The sequence below is a fragment of the Poecilia latipinna genome, unplaced genomic scaffold (assembly GCF_001443285.1).
Source record: "Poecilia latipinna isolate Pla-1442-1.1 unplaced genomic scaffold, P_latipinna-1.0 Scaffold136, whole genome shotgun sequence".
Taxonomy (NCBI): domain Eukaryota; kingdom Metazoa; phylum Chordata; class Actinopteri; order Cyprinodontiformes; family Poeciliidae; genus Poecilia; species Poecilia latipinna.
Window position 1 is genome coordinate 621,702 of NW_015112752.1, and position 26,616 is coordinate 648,317.

At 38.0% G+C, this 26,616-nt stretch overlaps 1 protein-coding gene across 1 annotated transcript; it reads right to left on the reverse strand.

Moving 5' to 3' along the window:
• Window positions 1-700: 700 nt before the first annotated feature.
• Window positions 701-23,419, reverse strand: scarf2 (scavenger receptor class F, member 2). Its single transcript, XM_015028831.1, has 11 exons — window positions 22,700-23,419; window positions 19,326-19,384; window positions 19,130-19,231; window positions 17,317-17,836; window positions 16,386-16,604; window positions 16,142-16,270; window positions 15,788-15,891; window positions 12,966-13,080; window positions 12,608-12,705; window positions 6,962-7,117; window positions 701-5,466 (listed from the first exon to the last, which is right to left on the reverse strand). Exons 1-11 carry the CDS (start codon window positions 22,807-22,809, stop codon window positions 4,244-4,246), a joined length of 2,835 nt encoding a protein of 944 aa, XP_014884317.1. The 5' UTR covers window positions 22,810-23,419; the 3' UTR covers window positions 701-4,243.
• Between the last annotated feature and the right edge of the window lie 3,197 nt (window positions 23,420-26,616).

The following is a 26,616-nucleotide window of genomic DNA, read 5'->3' on the forward strand; positions in this document are numbered from 1 at the left end:
CGTTTCTTTCTTTTTTCTGTTTAGGATTATGCTTCTGATTTAGAAAACTAATTTATTCCAAAGCTTTGCCACTTATTAGAAAGAGAGTCAAGAAAGATGTGGTAGTGTGGGTAAATCTTAAGTTGCAGATTTAAATGCATTGCACAATGTCACAATCATTAAAACACTCATGCTTCTTCCAATTATCCATTCACCCATCCATTCATTCATCCATCCATCCAACCAACCAGTCATACCTTAAGATCAGTTTTTGCTCCATCCCCTCCAAAATAAACCATATACACAGCACATGATTAAGTTCTTAGAACAGAGTTTCCCCTGTTTTAAAACCCATGAAAGGAGCTCTTGTCTGCCTTCCTTGAGAAGCCAATCAACAGTCTCCTGGTTCCTTCTGGGCCTTTGAAGAACCGCTCTGACTGGACGCCTCAGGGCTTCTACCATGTCCTGAGACTCAGCAGTCCAAGCCCAGAGAGGCAGGAAAGGGTCATATATCAATCAGTGACTTGTTCTGTATTGTTCTGCATTTCTATATTTATATGTATATTTTCAGCTTTAGTCTCAAGTCACGGACTTGGAAAAAAAATTCAATACGAGTACATGACCCCCATCAGACCAGATATGTATCACAAATGAGGATATTGTTTGTGTGAAAAGATATCAAACTAAAGTTAATAAGTGTTGTTTTTCCAGTCACGGTTTCCACTTTGGCTACACATATTGCTTTTTTTTTATTCAAAAGAACTAAATGAACACACAGAGTTTAACAGCCATACGCTAAAAGGCAATCAAAGTTGCAGTAAAACAAAACAAACATCACAACTAAAACAAAATACATCTTACAGCTGGTGACGGTTTTGCAGTTTCTTTAGGCCCTTCTTTACAAAAATGCATTGTAAGGCAATGAAACCAGGCAAAGGCCAGTCAGGCAAATGACTGCAACTTAATAGTTACACAGTATTATGGTTTTAAGCATATGCACTTGTTACAACAGTGGTATTATGGTAGTATTGTACAATACTCTTTTGTATAAGATTTGCTTACGGGAGGCTGCAACAACAAATGGAGGGAGCAGAAAGGTTACACATTTCCTCTGCAGCTATAATGCCATATAATTACACTCTGCGTCATGCAGTTAAGTGTTAAACAAACAATAACATCAACAGAGAACAATTACAAAGCCAATGTAAACTTTAGAGAAGGAACGTACTCTTTCTGCAGATTTGATTAAGAGCCAAAAATAAGCAACACAGCAAAACCAAAAAAAGCTAATACAATATGAAAGCCAGTTCATTGACACCAAAGAAAACAGAGGAACCCACATGGTCATATAAGCACAGCTTACAAAGATAATAAAAAAGTACACAATGTATACAAGTAAAATGTTGAAAACAATAAAGAAATGGCTTGTACCTTGATGAAAAAAAAAAGATAGAAACATTTTGTTAATGTAATATTCTTCATCTCAAAAAACATGCCAAAAGCAGATTATCATCACTTCCTATGCCACTAATTGTTCATGTAGTTCAAGTTGTAAAAGCTGCTATAAATTAGCTTTTTTTCCCTACCTGAAAACTTCATTGTTAGTATTGCACAACAATACTTTCATGGATGTGAAATTATGGGGTCTGCACTTGGAGTAAACAGTGGCAAAATCCTTTGGCAGACATGACTTTGGTTTTACACACAAGATAAAGTACCATTTAAGTCTCTGTTTTTGCCAAAAGAAAGAACATTCAAACATCCTCCTAAATTTAGCATAAATCTGCTGGCATTATTTCATTCTTTGAAAGCTATTTTTGTCACAAAATTTATCGTACTGACATCTATTCAAAATAAGAATTTGACAGTGACCTGATTTCCTGAGGGATCAAAGAATCTAGTTACCGAATGTTGAACAAACAGAAACTAAAGGACGTTACATTGTTTTAGTTCTCTTTTTTAGCTTAGTGGTTCAAATACAGCAAAAGGACATTCTCTTTAATCTTAGCAAAACCCTTTCATATGAATCAACAAATGACATCTGACAGAGCTGGCCAAGTGATGCTGATTAAGCTTCAAGTGGGAAAAAAAGCTTAATAAGGCTGAATTTAATAATGAAGAATTAAAATGTTCTTATTTGCATTTGTGAACTCTGAGAGATGGGTGATCAAAGTTACTTATTTTTTTTGTTGTGTTTTTAATAAAGATGGTCATAGAAATATTCAGATTCATTAGACTAAATTAAAATGTAAAATATTATACCTAGAGTAGACATTCATCTGCAAAGAAACTCCTTAAGGCTGGAATGATCTTGAAAAGCTTTGGTATAGAGCTATACTGCTGCATGTTGCTCTAAGCAAGTTAGAATAGAAAAATGTTAGCTTCTAGTCATCAGAGCACCAATTACTCACTGTCACTGTCTGTGCATTACATGCTAATAGCTATTTTTCTGGCCCTTGTTCTTTTAAATTCCAGCTGTACAACTCATAAAGCAATGAAAAGTTTTGAACATGTCAACACTTTTCTCAGTAAATGTATCTATGATGGGGCTATTGACATGAAATTCATATCAACTCAGCAACAACCTAAGTATTATATGTATAAACAAACAAACTACTAAGCCTTACAAAGAAATAAATCTAAAAATAAAAGTGTGTGTAATAAAAACTTCAAATATAAGAACATAAAAGCCACACAAAGGCATAGAAATCCAAGAAAATAGCTGAAGTCTGTAATCCTGCCCTCATCAGTGCCAGTTAACATTGGTTGGCTTAGTCCTAGTTAATGGCCTTTAAAAGGGCTTCTTCTTATCAAGGTATCATCGAAGAAGCATGTCATAATTAGAAGAAGCTCTCTCAGGACCTTCAGATCCTAATTCTGAGAGAATTAGTCACATACATGATTCTTATTTTTTTAATGTCTCAGTTAGAGCCATTGGGGTCCATCATTCAAAATCAGAAAAACATGTCACCATAAACCAGTCGTTGCAAGATTTCTGATAGAGGAGTCAAAAGAATAATCAGCAAAGTTCTCTAAGAGCCAATAATTAGTTGCAGAAAGCTTCAGAAAGACCTGAAACTAGCAGGTACATTCCTTTTTATGAAGTAATGCACTCATCCCGTCTGGCCTCAATGCACACTCACTTTGCAAAACGTCATTGCAAAGGAAAAAGCATATTGATGCTTGTTTCCCGCAGAACATTTGGACAAGCCAATCAAATATTGGGAGAGTGTAGTCTGGTCAAATGAGACCAAAAGGAATTATTTTAATATTATTGCACACTCCACGTCTGGAGCACTAATGGCACTGCATATCACCCCCAAAGCACCATGCAAACAATGAGCCCCGATGTAGCACTGCACCACAAAGCTTTCTGTTTGGGAGTGATGGCATCATGGTGTAGGGCTCTACCACAATGGTACTGGTAAATTCCACATAGTCAATGAAAGAGTGAATAGAAAAATGTACCAGAACAATATTGATAAGAATCTGAAGATGAAACAGGGCTGATTGTTTTAACAAGACAATGATCTTAAACACAAAGTCAATCAAACTGTTTCCAAGTCAGTAAGTAAAATTGCTGGAATGACCTGGTCAGTCGCCTGATATGAATCCGTTTCAAAATGTACCCCCTACTGAAAACAGTTTGTGTGGATGCACGGGTCAAAGTTAAATTTGAGCAATGCACGTGACTACTTTTTCCATACAGGAGACATCTTGAGATACCCTTGAAGACGTTTCAGTAAGCACATTTAAAACCTATTCCCCGTGTCATTCTACTTCATTACACTTGATGCATCGACTGATTTGTGTGGATCACATTAGTTGTTACAGACAACGCATTTCATATCAAAAGCCTCATTAGAAGTGAATCTACAAAAAAAAAAAATGTTGATGTAATCAATACTCATTTTACATGCAGTAGATAAATATAAATGTGGGCTCAGGACCCAGCAGCTGAGATGAATGAACTTTCAGATAATGTCCCTGTTTACTGTGTTGTGTTCAGCTCTAGACAAGGTTGTGTTGCGACTTGAATACATACACTTGATATTTAACAATGGTGCCACGGTTATTATAAAACACCCTCCTGGTGTAATTCTATTGTGCCTTTTATTTCAAAGAGGTTGTTACTTCTGAATGTTCCTGGAGGCACTGCCCTCAAGCTGTTCATTGATTAAAACGCTATGTTGCTGCTAGCTTCAAACAAACAGTTCAGTCTTGTGGAAAATAATTGGCAACTGCTCAGAATGTTTCCAAACACTTACTTCACTACCTGTGGTGGCATAATGGCTGTTTTTTGCTGGGGTGTTTTACTTTCAGGTGTATCAAGGGTACCACCTTTGCCTTTCTTCCTAGGTGGCTTTTTTATGGGAGTCTTCTTCGGTGTAGGGTCCAGCAGGTCCCCCGTCCTGGAGCCGTTCAAGTCCTGCTTCTCCGGGCTCTTGGCTTCGGGGGTGCCAAAGTTGTTGGTGATGGGTGCCACCATTTTCTGAAGGTTGCTTGTGGTAGGCAGCAGAGGCTTGGTGGAGCCCTGCTGACTTAGTCCACTGGAGTTGGTTCTCTTGGCTTTCTGTGGAGGTGTGGGCTTCTCCTGGTTATTTTTTGGTAGGGAGAGACCATTGGTCTTTGTCAGTCCAGTCCCCTCATTCCTGTTGATGCTCTGAGTTTTCTCCTTGAGCTGTGCAGCCAGTAAGGTGGCCGCTTCAGAATTCATGTGAGGGTGGATCACCTTCGGGCTCTTTGGTGGCTCTTTAGGACTCTGCTTTGGATTTTCAACAATCTTCTTCTCAGGCGATGAGCTACGGAAACTGCTTATCATTTTTAGGGCATTTTGGACAACACCGTTGATGTGCTCCATGTGACTTGGACTGCTGTGCTCATCTCCAGACTTTTTACCTTGTAGCAGTTTGTGTTTGCTAGGTGATCCATTTGCATTAGTATCATTTCCATCCTGTTTCTTCTGGTGGCTCCGACTCTTTTCTTTTGTTTTGTGACGCTCTTCATTCTTTGATGAGCCATCGCTAGAACTCCTCTTTTTCTCCTTTGACACCGCAAGTGCCCTATTCCCCCCTTGTTGCTCTGGTTGTTGAGACCCTGTTGCATTTCCATGAATCCATGACACTTTGGGTTTAGTAGATGGATCTGGTGGCCGTGGTTTGGGCTTGCCAGGTGAAGGGGGAGGTTTCCCATTGCCCTTGGCTTCTGATGTAAGGTTACCATCACCATCTTTGCCACTGCAATCATCCTCCTTTGACTGCTTGGAGAGGCGGGCAATGCAGGCGTATTGGGCAGCAGACTCAGACCCACTATTTGAAATCTCACTGTCAGAACACTTGAGTATAGATTGCTCGTTGGTCTCCACTTTGGTGACACTCGTGTCTTTTAGTGAAGTGTACTCCCCTGCATCCTCCTTGTACGTGTCATCCTCTGAGTTTTCATCCACAGGGTTGGGGCTCTGCTTCCCTTTGCTGTCACTCATGGATTCTGTTGATTGTTGGCAGAGGATTAGTAAAGGATATAGTAAGTTCAACTTACTTTTAGATTTAAGAAACACAACCTCAGGTGGTAAACTATGTACACTAGGCCATAGCAATTAAGAAGGCCAAACAATAAAATAAACCCCAAAAAAACTTTATGAGTGTGTTAGTTTTAGGGGATGTAACAAAATCAACTGGCACAAGATCTGATAATAATAAAACGTTAGGATATTTCTCTGTCATTTCTATCTTGCTCAACACTTTACATTTGTTTTGATAGCAACGCATCATTTAAGTAATCACATCTAAGCAATTGTTATCAGCCTTATATACAGTGCATGTTACAAGAATGGCACACTGCCCTCTGCTTTGTTGATGCAAAACAGAAGTGGTTGTTTGGTGCCATGTACAACTCCAGAACAACCCCATGGAAATCTCTATACTACATGTTTCTTATATAGTTGGTATTTTTAGGGTTTCCCACAAATTTGTTGGAATCTTGTTTTTGTTTCTTTTCTTTGTGAATCCAATATGTCTTGTTTCGTGAGCTGAAGACAAACTGAAGTAAAAAACAAAAACAGTGGTTTATATACTCTAAATAAAGACATCCCTGACAAACTGTGACAGGTTGAAAACATTTATAAATGCATCTTTGACATAGTATTTCTCTCATTATTGTGGCATTTGGTAAATAGAACTGTATTTGGTAATTCTAACAGGTATGAAACAACATGTTTTTATCCAGATTAATCTTAAGACTGTGAGAAAAAAGATGTATGTAAACACGCAATTCTGCTCTTCTAATCTCACATCACAGCATGGGAGAAAGTCTGGGCTTCCTCCCATTGACTTGAATTCCTCTGTGTTGAACCCACTTCCAAATATTGAATTAATATTATCATCAATAAAGTTTATTCTATTCTATTCTACTCTATTATTAGCCATCTCATTCTGCTCTGCACTTCCCTCTTTGCACTGGGGGGTGGTTGTTTACACAGCAGGCAATTTCCGAGATGCATCATTTTTATGACTGATTTGTATTATAATGTAAACTTTGAGTTGGACTGATATCTTGATTGATGGTGGTTTCAAATTGTGGTTTTAATTTTCTGAGAACTAATATCTGTCATAGATAAGAAAATCCCTTCAAACCACGACTGAGTTTCAACCTCTCAAAACAGAAACTAATAAAACTGGTGTTTTCCATCAAACTTTAACTCATATGTGCCATTCGCTGACTAAACTATTCCATTTCCTGTTTATACTTAACTTGCTCTCCAGAGAAAACCTGGATCTAGATGGCCTATGATTAGAAGCAAACTATCTTCATAATGAGTAATACAGAAGTGTGTGAGTCACTGGTGACACATGGGAGTTGGCCTCTTTAGGATGTGTTTAGCTCTGTGTTTGCGTGTACAGACCTCCTATGCCAAAGAGAATCTGTAAATTTGACATGGTCATTCCAGATAACCAACTGTTTATTTGTTTATGTGATGACCAACCTTCATGTGGAACACAATAAACAGGCCCTTCATCTCCACTCTCAAAGGAAGAGAAGGACTCCTGGGAGGACCATGAGGAACGGGAGGGCTGCTCGGCCACTGAGGGCGGCTCAATGAAGCTGCAGTTAAAGGTGTTCTCTGGGTCGTGGTGTGCTACTGAGAAGAGAAAACAAATGCAGAAGCCAAAAGGTCATTTCAAGAGCCTTGTTCTCCGTTACAAGAGTAACAGTCTGTCCCCACTCAGTGTCAAAGAAGTAAGAGGAAGATAGGTTTTAGTTAGCTCTGTGGAAAAGATGAACTTTTTAAGAGCGAATTCATTAATCCAGCAGTTTACCACATTTTCATATTTGACAGTTAAAGGTTAACCAAAAGATTTATGAATTCTACTCAAAACGTCATTATAGGGATTTGAAAAGACATTCAGGACTATATCATTCTGAATCACTTTTAGCCTTAGCATTAATTAGATTTTCTTTGTTGTTGTTTTGTCAAGACAGGTGCCAAAAATACTGATACATGAATTTAATTTCAATAGGTTAGGATATTGTAAAGATGTCTTAAATAGTCTGTGAAAAATCATTTAGGCAGCTGAATCCCATGCAAAATGATGCTAGCATAGTCCTGAGCAACATCAAGAAGATTCATCACATCGCACCAGAATCCCTGCAGAACCTCCGTTTTGTAAAGGAATGCATTTTAAAGTCCTGTTATTGGACTAAGGCACCAAATGATGTTGGGATTATGCGAGTTTCAGTGTTGCACATGAGTCTGAGGTGACAACTCAGGCCAGCTGAGTCCTGTTCACACGTTAGTATCAGGGCCAAAACCAAAGAAACGGACACATCTTTATTATTCTCCTCAAATCTACAACAAACTCCTTGAAAAGTGTAGATTTGCAACAACAAAAAAGGATGAAAACATTACATTTCATGTAATAAAGGTTGAACATTGTTTTTCTCTGGTATTTTCAAATGCCTTAGAATTTTTTTGTTTGAAATTTGCATTTTAAAGTTTATCTCCTTGAACTTTATGATGGAGTTTTACTATTATTACTTTAATGTTCTTCTTGATGTGGTCTTTACATGTGGTCATTCATTTCACATGTTGTTGTGCTTTACTATTCATTATGTACATGAATAGTGATTAAAATTTTAAAATCAGGCTCTGGCTAACTTTACTTAAGGGTTTTAAAAACTAATGTTATTTAATGTCTGTTGTCCATTCCCTATTAAAGAATTTAAACTAACAATTGATGTTACTGCAAGTCGTGTTCTAGAGCTGCACTTTAAGATTGTTCTGTTTGAAACTATTCTCCCCTTTGTTTAAAAGCAATGCAAGTCTTCTTCCAATGAATCTTTTTCTCAGTCTCAATGTAGGTCAAATCCTGTTTCCCTCTCCATGCCTCCCAGCCCCCATCAGTCACCACAGCGTTCTGCTGACCCTTCATTCTCAGGACAGCTGTGGTTTCTAACGCATACTTGGAGTCAGTCTTCCCATCTGGTGTGAACAGTTCAGCACAGACCAAAGCTGCTTTCCCCGTTAACTTAACATGAGCAACCACATCAGATGCTCCAGTTTACATACCCGATGACACATGGGTCCATCCATTTGTTTAAGTTTAAGATAAACTGACTGCGGACAGATTTACAAAACTTTACAACAAGTTTGTTGAGGGCTGAATTTTTGCACTTGAAGCATTTTTTTTCCAACTCTAGTGGACTTTATTTGACGGTGTTCGGACAGGAAAGCAGGTTGTGAGAGAAGGGGAGGACAACAGGGCTGCATCGAGGACAAGGCGTCTGAATATGGATCACTCCTGCACTTCAAGTGTTTTAATTAGGAAAAAAATTAATGAACACAGTGAGACTACAAATCATTTTAGAACTGCTGAGATCTTTTGCCCCTCAGTTAAACAAATAATTTACATATTTGTTTAACGAAAGTTCACACAACTTTAATATATCATTTTGTTTCCTCATCACTGATTAACATATTTTCTAAATGTTAGAAAAGTTTATGCAAAGACACCAAGATTAATTTAATGAATCCTAAAATGAGGATTGAAAAATGGGTGGAAGAAGACCTCATTAACTAGTTGGTACAGATTCAAGACTTTTTCAAATAAATTGTGCACTGCTCTTGCCAAATTATGTGTTTTCCAAATGCCATTCATTTGTAAACTTCTTCTAGTTGGAAAATTTAAATCTCATCAACAGTAAGAGTTAATAAAGTTGAACTCTCAAAATCACTTTTCTCTCCAGATCTTTTTTCGACCAAAACGTGTTTTAAACCTCTGAATTGAATCTCAGAAGTGCATCTATACTTTTTTCTATGTTCACAAGAGAATAATTGGGGCATTTAATTTGCAACACACAACTTTATTCTACCTTGGGGTAAAAATATCACAGGAAAGTTTCTCTAAACCACTAAACATCGAAAGATCTTTGTTAAAATTTGAGAAAATTGTTACAAGAGAAAAGCTGCTTACAAGTTTAAAGCAAAGTTTAGTAACAAGCTGTTATAGATTCTGGAAGAAAAATAACCAGTTATATAATAAGGCTTTTTATGAACTTCATTATTAAGAATGCTGAATGAATAATAAAGAAGAAAAATATCGACGGAGACAGGGAGAGTATCCTGTTTCCATTGTAAGATCAGCAACAGGGAGTCAGACAGAGACAGTCGTTGAGGAATGCAGAGTAGCTAACTTATGCAAAAACCTCAGCAATGCTAATAAACAAGCAAACACAGGCATCATTAGATGTACGCAGTGCAGGGCAACAACTGCCTCTGAAAGCTGCTGACTTGAAACCGGAGGTTTAGTTGGGAACATTGCCTTGAAGATTCATCGCCACACTGATCCCTCCCTGCATGACGGCCTGCACACAACAGCGCATTATTGACCTATCCCAGCTGCACAGCACCAACACCGCAGCTGCTCTGTGGGGCTGAGGTTGTCAGGAAACAAGAACGGTGGGATACAGAAAGAAAAGTGCTTGAAACTTGACAAAGTTCTGCGGTGATTATAATCCGACAGTAGTTACGGAAATAAACATGTTTGAGCCTTTAATGTGTAGTTTCAAGTTTTCAAAAATGCAGTTTAAAACAAAATACACTTAATGAGATGCAATACGTCTTTAGGAAGAAAACCTTGGATCACACCATTTTAAACTATTCGGCTTTACAGGGTGAGAACACTCCCGTCCACACACACACACACACACACACGTAATTACATAGGCAACAGTCGCACTCTGACCTCTGCATTTACAAGTCCATTTTTCTCTGAGCAAATTAAGATGAAACAACAGATGGTGAAGCTCTTTGAACCGATTTACAAGAAACAATTTGGAACCAGAAGATGCAAGGAATGCCAGACAGACACAGAAAGCGCAGGGTGTGGAGTAAATACGCTCAGAGTGGAATGCTAACCTTCAAGCAAACAGCCTCGGTTTGTCAAACAGATTTCTCTGAAGCTGGCAATGCAAGGAGCAAATCGTTTCTGTTTCCTATTGCTTGACCCCGTTATTCCTTCTTTAATTTTGCCTTGGCACATTTATTGACACTGACCCCAGTGTGGATAAATCACAGCTCTGACACACACTAAAGTAAGTTTGACCACTTCCTGTTTCCAGCCCCAATGGGCCCCTTCTGGAATGCATGTGTTCAGGACCGTCTAGCTCCTGACAGAGTTACTTTCTAAATGTTGCCAGATCACACTTCAGTGGGCAGCTCGACAGAAAGCAGAGGAGAGCAAAACATGGAACAGAACACGCCAAGAAAAAGGAGAAACATTGAATATTCTCAACAAGTAATACTTGATATGAAAGTTTTTGTTTTAGGATTTACAAGTGGTTGATTGTACTATAAACCTGACATTTCTGACTGTTAAATATTAAAATATTTTATTTTAATCACTCCTTCATTCTCCTTCCATATTATGAAGGAGAATGTGATCCTTCGTAATATGGAAGATCACTTTCTCCATGTGATCCTGCAGAATATAGTATATTCATGCTGGTGAAAACTGTGTTTCTGCACTGAGATGGAATTCACATCACAAGCAGAATTTAAATAGAGAAAAAAACATGCAGTAAAACAGCGAAGACACAGGCTTGGCAGTGATGTGAAGCTATTTTGCCAAAGCAACATAAAATTACACTGATAGGTCTGTTGCTGTTTCTGGTTCCCCCTTCCTCCACCCCATCACACTATTGCACATTAGTCGTACATTTTATTGGTGTACAAACACGCATGAGAGCATCACAGCTTAAATGTTTTTGTTTTTACTGCACACAGGCGCCACTTTTTACTTAAGTGGCACAGAAATGTCTTAATAATTACATTAATCCTATGCAGACCCTCTGTATGAGTGAATGAAGATTCATCCACCGGGGCATACTCATTGTCCACAGTGGCTCCAACTGAAAGCAGGCCAACCAACTTTCTGAATAATTTAGATAACAAAAATTTGACTTGGAGGCCCTCATGGACTTTGTGGACTGACGATCATCGTTTCATTTTCAGATGGTCTGGAAATGCATTAAAAAATATGAGACAATGACATCACACCAAAAGGACTTTACTGTGTTGCCCACTGCCAATCATTTAGCTGAAAAAAGGCTAATACACCTGACTTAACTTTATAGCAAAGATACATTTGGCATATATAAATTTTTGTGATTGCAAGAAAACACTGGGAGTCATAGTGCAGAAGTGGAGAGGGTAGCATCATTCTTTTTAAGTTTAAGTAGTTTTAAAGCTACAGTGGACATGCTAAAAATGTCATAAGACAAATCATAAAACATCCGTGATGAATGGTCAAGCATGTTTGTTGCAAAAATAAAAGTTTACCCCTCTAAAATATTGAAATGCTGAAGCTTACACATGTTTGAAAAACTGAACAATTAAGACAACAGCCTGCGCAAACAAGATTTGGTTTAAGTTTTTGATCAGAATAGGCTTTTCATTTTGAATTAGGCAATAGGACAAACCATAAATATGACAAATTGTTTGCAGTAGGGGGTTGAAAGATGCCTCCTTGGACTACAATGAAAAAGACTGCGCTCACAGACACATCTGTCACACACACACCACGAGACCTCCACATGGAGCTGCAATGTCTAACCAAACAGTGTGGCCTTTGATAGAGCGTCACACACCAGCAGACGGGCCCCTGAACAACTACGTGCCATTATTAAACAATACAACCTCCTGCTCAGCGTAAGGAAAAGAGCATATTTTTTGGGTAGGGGGGCGAATAAAAAAGGGGCAGAGAAAATGAGAAGAAAAAAACTTACATGATTAGGGTCGTAATAATCTGAACACATGGCATTTGAGAGTGCCAAGAATAATAAGGGTCTCTAAAACCAGTGCATTCCTTCTAAATGAAACCCCACATTCGCCTGCCAGCCACCATACACTTTTCAACTCTATTCATCATCTATGGAGCAGACGAAGGTAGCACTCAAGGAAAAGTCTCACACTGACAGTCATTTATGGATGTCCGTCTCTGTGTTTTAGTAAACATTTGTAAAGTCAGGCCTATCTGTTTTAGGAATAACATTTATCTGCTAATAAGTTGAATACCATAACATACGGTTTTTGGCAGGGATGTGAGGAGAAAAGAAAGCTTTTGAGGCTTACCGACTACTTTGGGCAGTTTCTGTCGCCTCAACGGAATACGGGGAAGTTTAGTGCTGATTCGGCTGAATCGTCCGCACAAAATCCGCTTGGCTTTTTTGCTGTTGGTAGAGTTGTCTCAGTTAGCATTGAAAAGGGATGATGCCATGGAAATCTAAATTAATCATTGAAAACAGGCATTTTAAACCTGGCCTTTTGCCTCCTTGGAGGGCTCATGGACCAGCTTTTATCCATATGGCAATGTCAAATAAGAACACCCTTTATTATTATTATACCCCTTTATTTTTGTAACAACTGCGAGATAGATTATAAAAGATAATTTTCTTTTATTTTTTATCAGAATTTAAAATCTATCACTCACTTGTGGTCGTCCTTGTCTTGACAGAGGCAGCAGCAGCACAGTAGAGAAAGTAGGGCAATCAGTAAAAAGGAGACCAAGGATCCAGCTGCGATCACACCCATCCGCTGGTTGGGCTCTGAAAGATAAAATGCTCTAAGTAAAGGGCGTGCCACACGTGTGCAGGAAATGCCAGTTTCAAAAAAACGACAGTCAAATTCAGTCCATTTTTATGACTTACTGTAAAACTACATTCAACCTGAGCATGGGAACTAAGTCCAAGCACTGGTACGTGTAGGATTTGTATTAATGTGATGCCTTGGCGTTGCATAATTCCTCCCCAAAGACATGTAACCACTTACCCCTTCATTGTAGATTTCCTTCAGCAACCTCCCTCCCCTCATCTTAAACGCTCATCGTTAAATGATTTATTAGCACCCCTCCCTCTCTCAAATAGGATACACCCCAAGTATAATAAGTACTGTATTTCACAAGCATGGACAGTGCATTGCACTTGCAAGGACAAATGAGAATTAGATGAGGAAAAGTTTATTCAGTTAGGAGTTAACTGACTATCATAAATAATACTGAAGTGTGGGTGTGGCAGTTTGTAATTGCTGATTTTGAAAGAGGAGTTGTGCAAGAATGACAAGGTCTTATAATATCACTGACCAACCTGTCAACATCCATCTTCTCCTGTGGCCAAAAATCGCTGCGATCGTTGTGTGCTCTAACCCAATATGCTACATGCCTGTCTGAAAAAAAAAAAAGTCTTTCCAAGTCAACACCTTTTGCTTTCCTTCGTCTCAATTTCAGTTTCTCTATTTCTTTCCGTCTTTCCATCCCTGTTTCTTTCAGTTTTTCTTCCTTCTCTCCCTTGTCTCTACTCTAGCTGTGAAGAACAGAGCCAACAAACGGAGCCATAAAAAGGACATCAACTTCAGTCTGGAAATGCAATCAAGGACCCTGAATCTCAGTTCAGACCTGAATGGATGCATTTGTTACTATGAAATGTGTACGCAATAGACGGTTAATGCACTGAACTTCTGTCATTCTCGACACACTCTGCCTGGTGTCTAAAGAATACACTAATCAGCTGCTCTGATATGAACACTTAGTCTCGGGATGGATCCATTTCTGCCTTCAGAGTTACCCGAGTTCTTCGTGGTGTACATTCAAATTTTCTCTGAAATTAGGATCCATATTGACACCTTGGCATAATTTATTAGCTGCACCCCATGATGTTCAATTCTACTAAATTCAAAACCTGTTGTACTAAATTGAGATCTGGTGATTGAGGAGACTATTAAAGTACAATGAGTTTGCTACCATGTTTAATAAACCAGTCTGAGATGAGTTGTGCTTTATGACTTGGTGAAACATTCTCCAGAAGTAGCTATCAGAAGATGGGTACACTTTAGTGTGCCCACATTTACTTCTCCCAGTGCAAAGTGAATTGCTATGACAGTTTGCTAAAAACCAGATGTCATGATGTGAGGTGGTGAGGGAGGACGCAGGCAGACCCAGATTAAAGTGATGATGATGATGATAATTTAATCACAATAATCCACGGAACAGGACAACAGGGAGCAAGACGTAACACGACGGCACAGGGAAACTGGCTGGTACACACAATGAGGATCCGACAAGAGACAAAGACAACAGGTGGGACTAAATACACTGAGAGTAATCAAAGAAATGAGACACAGCTGGGATCAATCAACAAGGAAGACAGAGACTCACAAGGGAACAGGCTAATAAACACAGAAAAACCTCAAAATAAATACACAGAAAACACAGATCACAACACTAGAGAAGATAATGCCAGTCACTTTGACATCTCACAGTACTTGGTTTGTGTCATGATGTGAGAGAACTTTCTAGTTTAACTGTGTGGTTCAGTTGAAGTAAATGCAACAGAGATTGAACTGCTGACATGTGTAAAGCATCATAGATTCTTCAAAATATATTTTTTTACAAACTGCAGTTAAAATGTGAACCTTGATAAACCAGTCAAGCTGCCTTGAGTTGCACAGAAGAGAAAGAAAAGCCATATGCAGCTCGCAAGTCGCTTATTAGTCACTCTTGCCCTAATTAATGAGTTCATATGTTTTAGATATGGTAAAGTTGTCTTTAGCATATTTACAAACATTAGGGTTGTAATAATATGAACATGTGGCATTTGAAAGCGTCAAATGCCATGTGGCACTCTCTGCCGTGTGATTGACTTATATTTATGTTAAGAAGCATATATATTTCTAATATACTTCTAATATGATCATTTTTCCTCAGTTTTTTGATATGGGGACTTCTTTCACAAGCACAATGATACCAGTGCCAAAACCAGCACATGCGTTTAATCTCAACAGTACTGCCATAAAAATGGATGTTCTTAGCATAGCAAAAGCAGTGATATAATAAAAGTTCTCCCAAAAATATTTGTCGAGTGCATTTTCTCTGACATCGTTTACCCTTTCTTTTACTTCAGTAAGTCCTTAAGCTTACATTTGTAGTTTATGAAGAACAGACTTTATAACATAAACACATCTCCATTATTATTGTGGTTTTAAGTATCTCTTAAATTGACTCCAGATGGATAGACCACTAGAGATTAAAAAAAATCTCCCTGTTTTGTTAATAAAAATCCTATTTGGATGTGGATAGGAGGTGTAACTGCAACAGAAAATGTTACCGTTGTCTAAACATTAAATCAAAATACTTTTTTTATCCAAATCTAAGGGTGGCAAAAAAAAAAAAAAAACAACAAAAAAAAAATTAACCAGGCCATTCCTGATTAAAGCAATACACTAATAAAAAAAGGATGCAGTTAAAAAATAATTTCTTACGGAGATGACAGGCACCAGACACAGGGTCACAGTTCTTGTCATTGCAGGAGCAGGTTTGGTTGCAGTTGACTCCATACTGGCCAGGCTGGCAGGTTTTATTGCAACTTGAATGAGGAGAAGAAACGACAGCAATGCATAAAATGTGTAAAATTGAACAAGATAGAAAAAAAAAAGGCCAAGGAGGACCCTCAAACACTAAAAAAGAGTCTATAAATGTAAACTAAACTCTTCTGCTCCTAAGAAATACAACTGTGCTGCGAAAGTAAAATGAAAACGATCCCATTTTTTCACTATAAAGCTGCAGAGGACATAAACATGCTTTCTTTTTACACCATGCACTGCCTTATTACTTACTAGGTGCCATAAAAGCCTGGGTCACAAAGGCACTCTCCGGTGACAACATGACAGATGCCATTAAAACACTGGCTGCAGTTGTTCTCACAGTTCTCGCCGTATGTGCCGTTGGGGCAGCGTACCTCACACCTATCACATATGAGAAGAATGACGCCATTACTGTTAGTTTAAATTCTACTGTTCAGATGGCCCAAATAGTAGAGCTATAAGATTAAAAATAGGTAAAGAAAAAGCTTGGTGTTACCTGTCGCCAATCCAGCCAGGATTACAGTGAGAACATTTGCCATGAATGGGGTCACAATGGTGACCGTCCTTACAGGTGGGACACACTTCCTGACAGTCTTCTCCAAAGAAGCCCTTGGAGCAGAGCTGATCACACCGTGTCCCGTTCCAGCCTCTGTCACAGGTGATGCACCGGCCCTCGGTCACCTTACAGGGCTGCTGACCCTTGCAGTGTCCACACCTGACAGCGTTCAAGAAAACAGATGCAGAATTATGGTAGCAAAATCTCATTCTCATTTCAATATTGAATGTTCAAAACAGTACTGGGCTGTAGAGATGCACAAAGAATTTGGAGATTTTTTTTTTTTTTAGTTTGACACTAGTTTGGGATTCCAAAAATGTAATTCAATTAAATTGAGTTTATTTATGCAGAACAAAACAAGAATTCAGTTTATACTAATAAATTCATAATCAGCTCTGCTGGGTACTGGCCATTTTGCACCCAATCAATTTGAACTTTTTAAGTTTTGATTATTTCATTATTTAGTTTCAGCTGTAAGAGCTTTGAAAAGTTTCAGTTGGAATTTGGCCACTAATCTCTGACAGGTGTCTAATACATTTGATTGACATAAGGAGCAGTGATATTATTTCTTTTGAAAATTGTCTATTAAGATACATTTGCACTTTATGAAGAACAGACAAACTAAAATGTTTTTTTGTTGTTGTTGTTGTTGTTTGTAGTATTTGCTGTAGTGTTTTTAATTATTGGATAATGTGAAAACCCGAATAAGCATTTTTCCATTATTGTTTCTCACCATGGATTGTTACAAACCACATTTTACACTAAAATCACAAAAACACACAACAATATGGATTCGAAATACAACATCTGTAAACTGATTCTTGTGTTTTAAAATGGTCCATTCTCTGTCTGATAGACATTCTTCCCCCACCTGTTTCTGCAGTTTTGGCCATAAAATCCAGCAGGACATGGTTCCCTGCAAAACTTCCCACGGTATCCTGGAATGCAGGTGCATGAGCCGTCAGCCTTGTTGCACTTGCCTTGGATGCACTGGCACACTCGATCGCATCGAGGACCCCACATCCTGTCCTTGCACTGGCAGCGTGTCGTGTACTGCTCACACGGCGAGCCGTTGCAGTTGCACTGATTTGCACAGTTCCTCCCCGTCCAGCCAGGATGGCACAGACATCGCCCCGTATTCACGTCACAGACAGAATTTATGCTGCAGTAGCACATGTTGTGGCAGTGTGGACCCCACCACCCAGTGTGACAGGTACATTTTCCTGTGTCTTGGTCACAGTTGCCCTTTTGGCACTGACAAGCATTCTCGCAGTTGGGTCCCCAACGGTTGTGGTTGCAAGTGCACTTGCCGGTCAAATCGTCACACTGGCCATTAGGGTAACAGTTGCATCTTCCCTTGCAGTCAGGGCCCCAGAACTGGGCAGGGCACTCTGTTGAAGCAAAGTGCAATCAGGGAATGTGAAAACTGTTAGTGCATTAGGATGTTCAGTAATGTAAGTTAAATCTTTGTAGTTTCACTCTGAAAAGAGAAATCCTAACATACAGATGTTTGCAAATGTATGTTACATTATTATGATAAATAAACATAAATGTTTCATATATATATATAGTCTGCGGTATTTTTGTTGCCACTTATTGTCTTCCATTTACCAGGCCAGCAAGGATACACTGTACTTTATCTCCAATGAATTGTGGGTGTGTTGAGGCATTTCCTCCCAGATAATGGTCAGAATGGTAAATCAATAGCTTCACCTTTTTTCTCTCCTCTTTCTTTAACAATACAGAGCTGGCAGCAGACACATTACTGCAGATAAGTTCCAAATCCATCCAATTAAGTGCAAGAACGCTGCTATGCTTGACAACAATGATCCACTGATGATTTTACATACAGTTTGAAGAGGTTACACTGCACTTCATTATGTGACGGCAGACTGAAAATTAGCATATTTAATATTGATTACACTGTTGTATTATGAATAAGCATGCTTATATTAAATTGAACAAAGCAAAATTGCTGAAGTTTACTGAAATGACACTTTCATCTGGGTATTTCCCCTGAACCTTACCAGTGTTACCTGTGTGTTACTTTATACAGAAGAGAGCAGAAAAATGCTGCAGCATTCTGTGTAAAGCAATTATTTACTTCATAACCGGTACTAACATTAGAGGGGGTCAGTTATATGTGTCTGCTTAAGTCTATGTACCACAATCAAACAAATTACAAATACCTGTTTTACATGTTGTTATTAACATGACAAAACACTAAATTTTAAGAGGAGTAATTATTTATTTTGTTTTAAATAGAGATATTAAGATACTGTTGTGCATCCTATTTTTTTTTTTCTTTTGTAAAGAAGCTGAAAATGTGGTATTTTTATTAAAGGTTAAAATACTAGAAAAAGCTGTGCCTTCGGGCAGCTTCTTTCTCTGGCATTCTTCAATCAAACGGCAACACTGCAATTATTCAAATGAATAGTAATTATTAATGATTTAATTTTTCTAAGCACCATAAATTTCAGAGTTTAATTTTGTGCTGTTCCTTTTTTTTATTATATATTGCAATTTTCAATGCTTTGGGCTCAATATAAAAAAGCTGCAAAGTGGCTTTTATTCCAAAAATTTGTTCATACAGTTTTTTTTTTTGTTTGTTTGTTTTTAGCATCCAAGCAGGACAGAAAATTCAGATATGTTCTACATAGAAAGGTGAAAAAATAAGGCCTCACTTGTGTCACAGCTGGCTCCAAAGTATCCATGTCGGCAGCGACATTCATTTGGCCTGACACACACCTCATTTTCCTTGCAGGTGAAGTTGCCTTCACAGATGGCTGGAATGAAAAAGAATAGACCAGATTATTACAGTGGCTCACACAATGAGCCGTTTGACATGTTTTGATTAATGCAAGACCTATTCCAACGTACGTGTCAGGCATTCATCTCCTAGCTTCCCCCATCCACTGCAGCAAACCAATCTCGATGACCTGGAAAAAAAACAAAAAAACAAACTCGAAGCTATGAGACACCGAACGAGAGGGCAGAGATAGAGCACTGCACTGAAATGAAGTAAAACAAACACATATCAAAGAGGCAGCATCCACAACCAGCTCACGTCTCTTTGAACTCACAGTTCTTACGGTTTCCCATCTCTGCCAAAGTGTGCAAAAGATCAAATGTATAGCACATTTGTTGTATAATTACCCCAGTATGGTTAATTATAGTCTGTATAAGATAAATACACTGGATCATCTATAGCATCTGAGTTAGTGCAGCTTATCGTGTTATCTGACTCTTCCCTGTGGGGAAGGAGAATGAATATTCAAAGAAAACATTTTGCAGACAGTTTTAGTCTTGACAGGAAAGGACGGATGTGTCTCCTTTCCTCCCTTGCCTGTGACCTCTTTGGGCCCCTGCAACACGTCAGCTTCCTCTAACGCTTTGAAGATGGCGGCTCCTCAGAACGAAAGGAGCAAAGCTGTGCTTTATCCTGCCCAAACAGGCACGTGTCTAAATCTATCATCAGTAGTACTTCTCATAAGAGTAAGATAAGACCAATTATTAATATTATTTGTGGATTTTTTCATTCATAGCACCAGGTTTGATTCTCTCCCACCTTCTTATATTTCAGCACTGCCTTTAAGTCTTAATGGTATATATTCAACTCGGAGTCTGGAGCATTTCTCAGAGATTTGTGTCCATTCTGAGATGTTACTGTTGTGCAGTTGTAGCAGATTACTGACTATGTATCTGTGATGAGAATGTCACGTTCCACTATTTTCCAAAGGTGTTTCATTGAATTGAAATCTGGTGGTTGTGGATCGGTTGGCTAAGGATGGCATTTAAACAATGCCAAGCTGCTACTAATGAGCATTGTGTGCCAAGAACATATCCCTGCTACCACTGCATTACCTCCACCAGCCAGACCCACTGAAACAAGACACATTGTTCATTTTGTTTATGTGTAATTCTAACACTACTGTGTCTGAGTTGTAGCTGAAATTGAAACTCATCAAACTGGCATCACTTTTCACATTCATTCCCGCTTACATTGGTTGAGCTATTGCTGCTTTGTTTAATCTCAAACCAGTCTACGTTTGTCCCTGACAACAACAAAGCATGCTGAGTCTATTTTTTAAAGACAGGTGTGAAAATCACAGCAGTTTCTAAAACCCTGAGGCTGGTCTGTGTGGCACTACCAACCATGCCACTCTTAAAGTCACTTAAATCCATATTTTTTGCTTTTGCTCAGCTTCAGCAAGTGGTTTTAGCCATGCCTAGAAGCATTGAGTTACTGTAATTTAATTGGCTTAAATAATGTTAATGTTAATCACAATAATGTTGTGATTATTGACATTATTTTTCAAATATTATATGTGAATCTTTACTATTCACTTGAAAGTTCTGCAAGCAACCTGAATGAATAACTACATGGCAGCTCTTCACTGGTTAATCTTGTGTTTGAAGAATTTTTGCATGTGTCTTTTTATTACCACAAAACTTATATATCATGGGCTTCCATAGGAGCTCTGTTTTTCTATTTCTGATTCAGAAACATATTGAGGCTGACGGCTTTTTGGTTCCCAAGAATTTCAGGCAACAGCTAGACTAGAAAGCATTGGGTGATGGAAGGCCACATCATGACCAAGTTAGGCTATTATTGTCATTCCAGTTACTAAATTCAGCTGCTGATTTTGCAATGTGAGATCATGGTGGATATGCTTACAAGTGCACATAAATTCTTCTCACTTCCTCCAATTCATATGATTCAGTGAGGAAAGCAAAATGACTGTTTCAGGCATACCCAGAAACAAGAAGTGCTCTTGCTCCATTCTTGTTTGGAGATTATTTTTATGCAAAAGCTGAAAAGCAAATATGCTGAGCTTTGATGAGTTGCAATCTTCAAGTATTTATTTCAATTACAATTGTGGTTCTTTTACAGTACCATGAATGATGCCAAATGTCATTTAGATAAGAATTTAAGAGATTTAAAGAATTTTGAGGCTAAAAAGAAATATGTTTGACATTTAGCACAGAAAACAGAGTGATGTTAGTCATGAGAACAATCAAGATTTTTTTTCCCTTGACTTAAATTTCAAGTATCATGACTAGCAACACACATAACTACCTCCTGAAATCATATTTCTTGTTAATCCAGTCACCCTTTGCCAAACTTGCTGGAACCCCAGGCCGCAGGGGAAAAACCTTGAGCAGTTATTTTTTTTTTAAAGAAATATTATGTAAACACAACTTTATGTTATGAAAGAGCAACTCCAGATTACTTCCATTCTGAAGGCTTTGGAAATTGCAGTGAGTGGTTTCATCCAGATAACATATTTTCAGTGTGGTTACAGTAAGCTATATTTACTGCACATAAAAAAAATAAAAAATCTATATATTCAAACTGTCGTGAAAAAAAAAACAGGTCGTTTGAGACAGAATAAACACAAACTTAAATACACCAAATAGACACATGACATAAGATTTTTTGAGAAAAAAGAAATACTATCAAAAAATGTTTATCTATTTCTGACCAAACAACTTTTTTTTTTTTTTTTTTTTAGAATTCATCGACATCACTTCAACATGTTTGGAAGTTGCAGTCAGTAATTGTGGACTTGGATGCCTTCCTTTCAGACAAGAAGCCAGATATGCAGAGGCTTTGCCAAAAAATCTTCGAGAAATTCAGAGTTGCAGGCAGGCCGATCAGCATTCAACTTTTTTAGAGTTCCCTTGCTTTGTAAAAGGTAAAACTTGACTTTTATAACTAATTGGTTGTGTAAAAGGTTGCCACGAAGGCCAATAGAGCGCCACCTACAGATAAAAACACTCCAGATGTATGCACATCTGCACAGCTGCCTTCTTTAATGAACTCCTCCTCCTGCGCCTGCTACAGTGAACAGAAACCGCGTTATGCACCTCAAAAAATAGGTCAACGTGGACAGCTTTAAAATAATGTTGATGATTATAAATACGACAACATACAGCTTTAAAAAGTTTCATGATTTTGCCACGGCGATAATCGATCAGAAAGTAAAACATTCGCAAAACTTTATATAAAACTTTGTCACCTGCACAATTTAAAGTCGCATTTTCTTCCAAAAAATAAGACAGCTGACCCCCATTCATGAGTTTATGTGGCTGCTTTCATCTCTGTCTCAATTATTTAAAGCAGACTCGCAGAAGCAAAACTTGGACGTTCATGTTTATGTTTATATTTAACTAGTTTTCAGTACGTAAACTGAAAACTAGTTAAATAAAACGCATGCAAGCAGTTTTATCCACCCAGCATGGATTCTTACCCGGGTGCTTTGCACACATTCCTGCCTTTAACGTTGAGTTCTTGGCTGAAAACGGAGCAAAAGAAAAGACAAAGCAGCGCAGCGGCAGTAAAACAGTTCTTCACTTCCATTGTAAGAGCAGCAACATCCTAATGTAGACCCCACTCTTACTCCACATTTCCCCTTTCTCCAACTTTTTTTTTTCTAATGGCGACGTTTCACTCTTCCTTTTTTCACGTCTGTTTCTTTCATAATCCAGATGTGGTCACAGTCTATGCTTAATGAAAAACCCTTAAAATCCTCGGAAATTAGGTGTCCCAGCACCGAAGCCGCCGAGAAACTCCGCAATCCCCAGGATAGTTTCAATAAAACAGAACAAAAGTCCAAATTTTCAAGTCAGCTGGTTCTCTTGGTGCCACTTCGTTGCGTAGTTTATTCCATAATAGTTCTGCAAAATGCCAAAACGTAGTCTAACGGACTCCTGACTCATAAAACAAAAGGCATTCCCTAGATGAAGAAAAAGCCCCATCAACTTGTCTTGCAGGGCGTTTAGACTACTGTTAAACTTTAGAATAGTGAGGGGAAAAAAAAGTCCAAAGGATGGCTTTGACTTCACCCTCCTGAGGAGAAGCACCTAATCCGTAACTTTCGTCCTTCTCTTGCGCTCTCAGGAGTGGCAGAAGGGAAATTCCTGATTTGTTACTCTATCTTTGGCTTTGTGCGCCATGCCTCCGCCACCGAAATTTACATAGGCCTTCATGCAACAGGGGCGCAACGTGGTCTGCAGCAATGGCCCGAGTTAAAACAAATACATAAATGTAAAATAAAATCCTTTTTAAAAGCTATGCAATATCAAATTACAATGAGTGAATTAGAAGGAATTATTATTATTATTATTATTATTATTATTATTATTATTATTATACGTGTGTTATATTTCACATAGGACCATAGATGTAATCTTAGATTTGTCATAGTCCAAACAGACTAAAGTAATAACTTAAGCATGCAGCATCTGACCTGCAAAACATTATAAAAAACTTTTCCACCAAATCATAACGCATGGAAAAAGTGTGCCTTTGTCAGGCCGTGGAAGTCGCATTGGCATAACATGTGGTACAATAGCGCCCCCCTCAGGTCCAAAATGACGCCAACACATGGCATCTTCAGTAACCTCTGCTGTGAATGAATGTGTAGATACCAACACAGTTACAGTGTCATACAGGAAAGCACATTTCTATATTTTTGTCCCATTTCATCAACAAATTACAATAAATTTGATTAGGATTTTTATTTTTACAGTGTGTCACTGTAAAGTAAATAGAAAATGGTAAACAGCTTTCAGTTGCGCTTTATTTTAGAAAAAAAAATCTGAAAAGTGTGTCATACATTTGCTTTTAATTCCCTGGGTCACTGCTTTTGTGGCAGTTACAACTGCAGTGCTTTTGTGTTGTCTCTTTTCACACCTAGAGACGATAAATTCCATCAGATGGAATGTAGTGTATTTGTAAACAATGTTTCTTGAAATTCTTAACTAGATTTAGGTCTGGACTTTGACTGAGCCTTTCTAAGACTTGATTATGCTTCAATCTAAATTGTTGCGTTGTAGCCCTGACCATAGGTTTAGGGTTGTTTGTCTTGCTGAAAGATGAACCTGCGGCCTAGTTTCAAGTCTTGAAAAGCCTGTCACAGCTTTACTTCCAGCTTCGTCTCTGCTGAACAAAAGCATATCCTGATTTTGCCGCAGTCACATTTTACAATGCAAAAAGTATGTTAGGGTAATATGTAGTATAAGTGTTTCTTCACATATGGTGTTTCATATGAAGACAAAAAAAGTTTAGTTTTGGTCTCAACTACATTCTCCCATGTTTGCTGTATTCCCTACATGCCATCCTAAACTGTAAACATCTTTTTTACAGTGGTTTCTCTTTGCAACAGTTTAACTAATGATAGATTTCGGGAGTGCAGAACCAAAATATGTTCTATCAAGCTGTGGATCTTTGCAGCTCCTCTTCTGTTAACACATCACTTGATTGTCTCCCTGATTGTTTCTGTGTCCACTCAGTTTAAGTGGACAGGAAGTTGTGTCAAACCCTTTTCGTCTTCAGATGGTAGACTGAAGACTGTGTGTTCAGAACTAGGGACATTGTTTTATAACCAAACTCTGCTTTCAACTTTTCCACAACCTTATCTGTGACCTCTCTGTTGTGTTTTTTGGTCTTCGTGATGCTGTTTGCTCAGTAACCTTCTGAAACAAACTTGAGTTCTTCATAGAATATCTGATACTGAGATTAAAATGCACACATGTGGACTCCAAGTACTAATTTTAGAGTAAAGATGTCTAAATACAAATGCATGGCAAACCTTTCTTAGTTTTATTTGTAAACCAAAAAAAAAAAACAAAAACAAACACACACTTTAGAATGTTTGCTTATGACATAAAATCCTTGTTAACATCAAATTTTGTTGTGACAAAATGCATAATGAAAATCCAAAAGGTTTAAATACCTTCAATAATATTCAATAAAATAGAATATTATTGAAAAGTAGTTCATTTATTTCAGTAACTCAGTTCACTAAGTAAAACACATTATAATAGACTGAGGTTTTTAAGCCTTTAGTTCTTTTAACCATGACAATTCTCCAGTTGGCACTTAAGAAGCCTGGTGATTGACATAAAAATGTTACATCAGGCCACTGAGCAACAACACTTTCATCCAGAAATGTAGACTTAAAACATATGTTTAACCCCTTAACCCACAAAACACTTACATATAATTCAATGGGTCCATGAAGACACTGGTCTCCTCATGACAGTTAAAAGATTTTAATACCTGTTTAAAGGTTTATATATGGGCAAACGACTATTATCAGAACACACATATCAATTTATTCAATGTGGATAATTGTGCCCAAGTTGCACAACTTTCCTGCAACTTTTAGATGCACAATTTCACCAATATTCAGAGGATGCAGGCCGGAATCATTAAGGGATAATTAAACTTGCACGTGATCATCATATGACATGTGTTGAGTTACTTACTGACCCTTCTTATGCACAATGAGCGGGTCAGGATGTGCACTAATTACGAATGCATTTGTCATGTTTGTGGTTAGTAAAGGACCCAAACGCAGAGACTGACTGACAAAAAGAGCAGAGATATAACAATGAAGAACAAGAAGAACTTACAAAGTTTCCCAAAATGAGTAGGATGTGAAGCACTGGCAGTATAATGGAAGGAACTATTACTAAACAATAAAAATCAGCGATAACGATAATGAATGCAGAGAAAAGAACTGAATACAGCAAGACGTTTCCAACATAAATAAACAAAATGATCGGAAAAACAAACCAAATAAAAAACAAAACCCATATCCACAATTATCAGAACGATATAAGGGCTTCTTTTATTTTTCACTTGTTATTTTTGAGATCAGACATTTTAAGAGGCTGAAAAATATTTTGTCTTATAGCCCAATTAGGGGAATTATCAGCATCTAGTAAAAAAAAATTATTTAAATGCCACCAAGATTTCAGCTTAATGTGTTCAACATGAAAGTCTTCTGTAATTATACCCAGTACAAAATGTACTATAGTGGAATTATTTTGCTCTAAAGTAAAGTGGAGTGGAAGTATAGGTTTGAACCAAAAGGACATGCTCAAGTGAAATTACGACCTCAACATTCTGACAAATCAATGCAAATGAGCCAATGTGTTTCATTGCTCTCTGCCATTATTTGAAACATATGCAAAAGGTATGCTATCACTATTTTCACAAAAGTTCCACAAAAAATAGCAAAAACACAAAAGGTTCTATAAAACAATATCACACAGATTTTGAATGATGCATTGTCAGTAATGCAGACGCTGTTCCTAGTCCACCGTAGTACCAAAAGCTAAGTTGAAAAGAAAAGCTCTCCACATTCCGGTGTGTTCA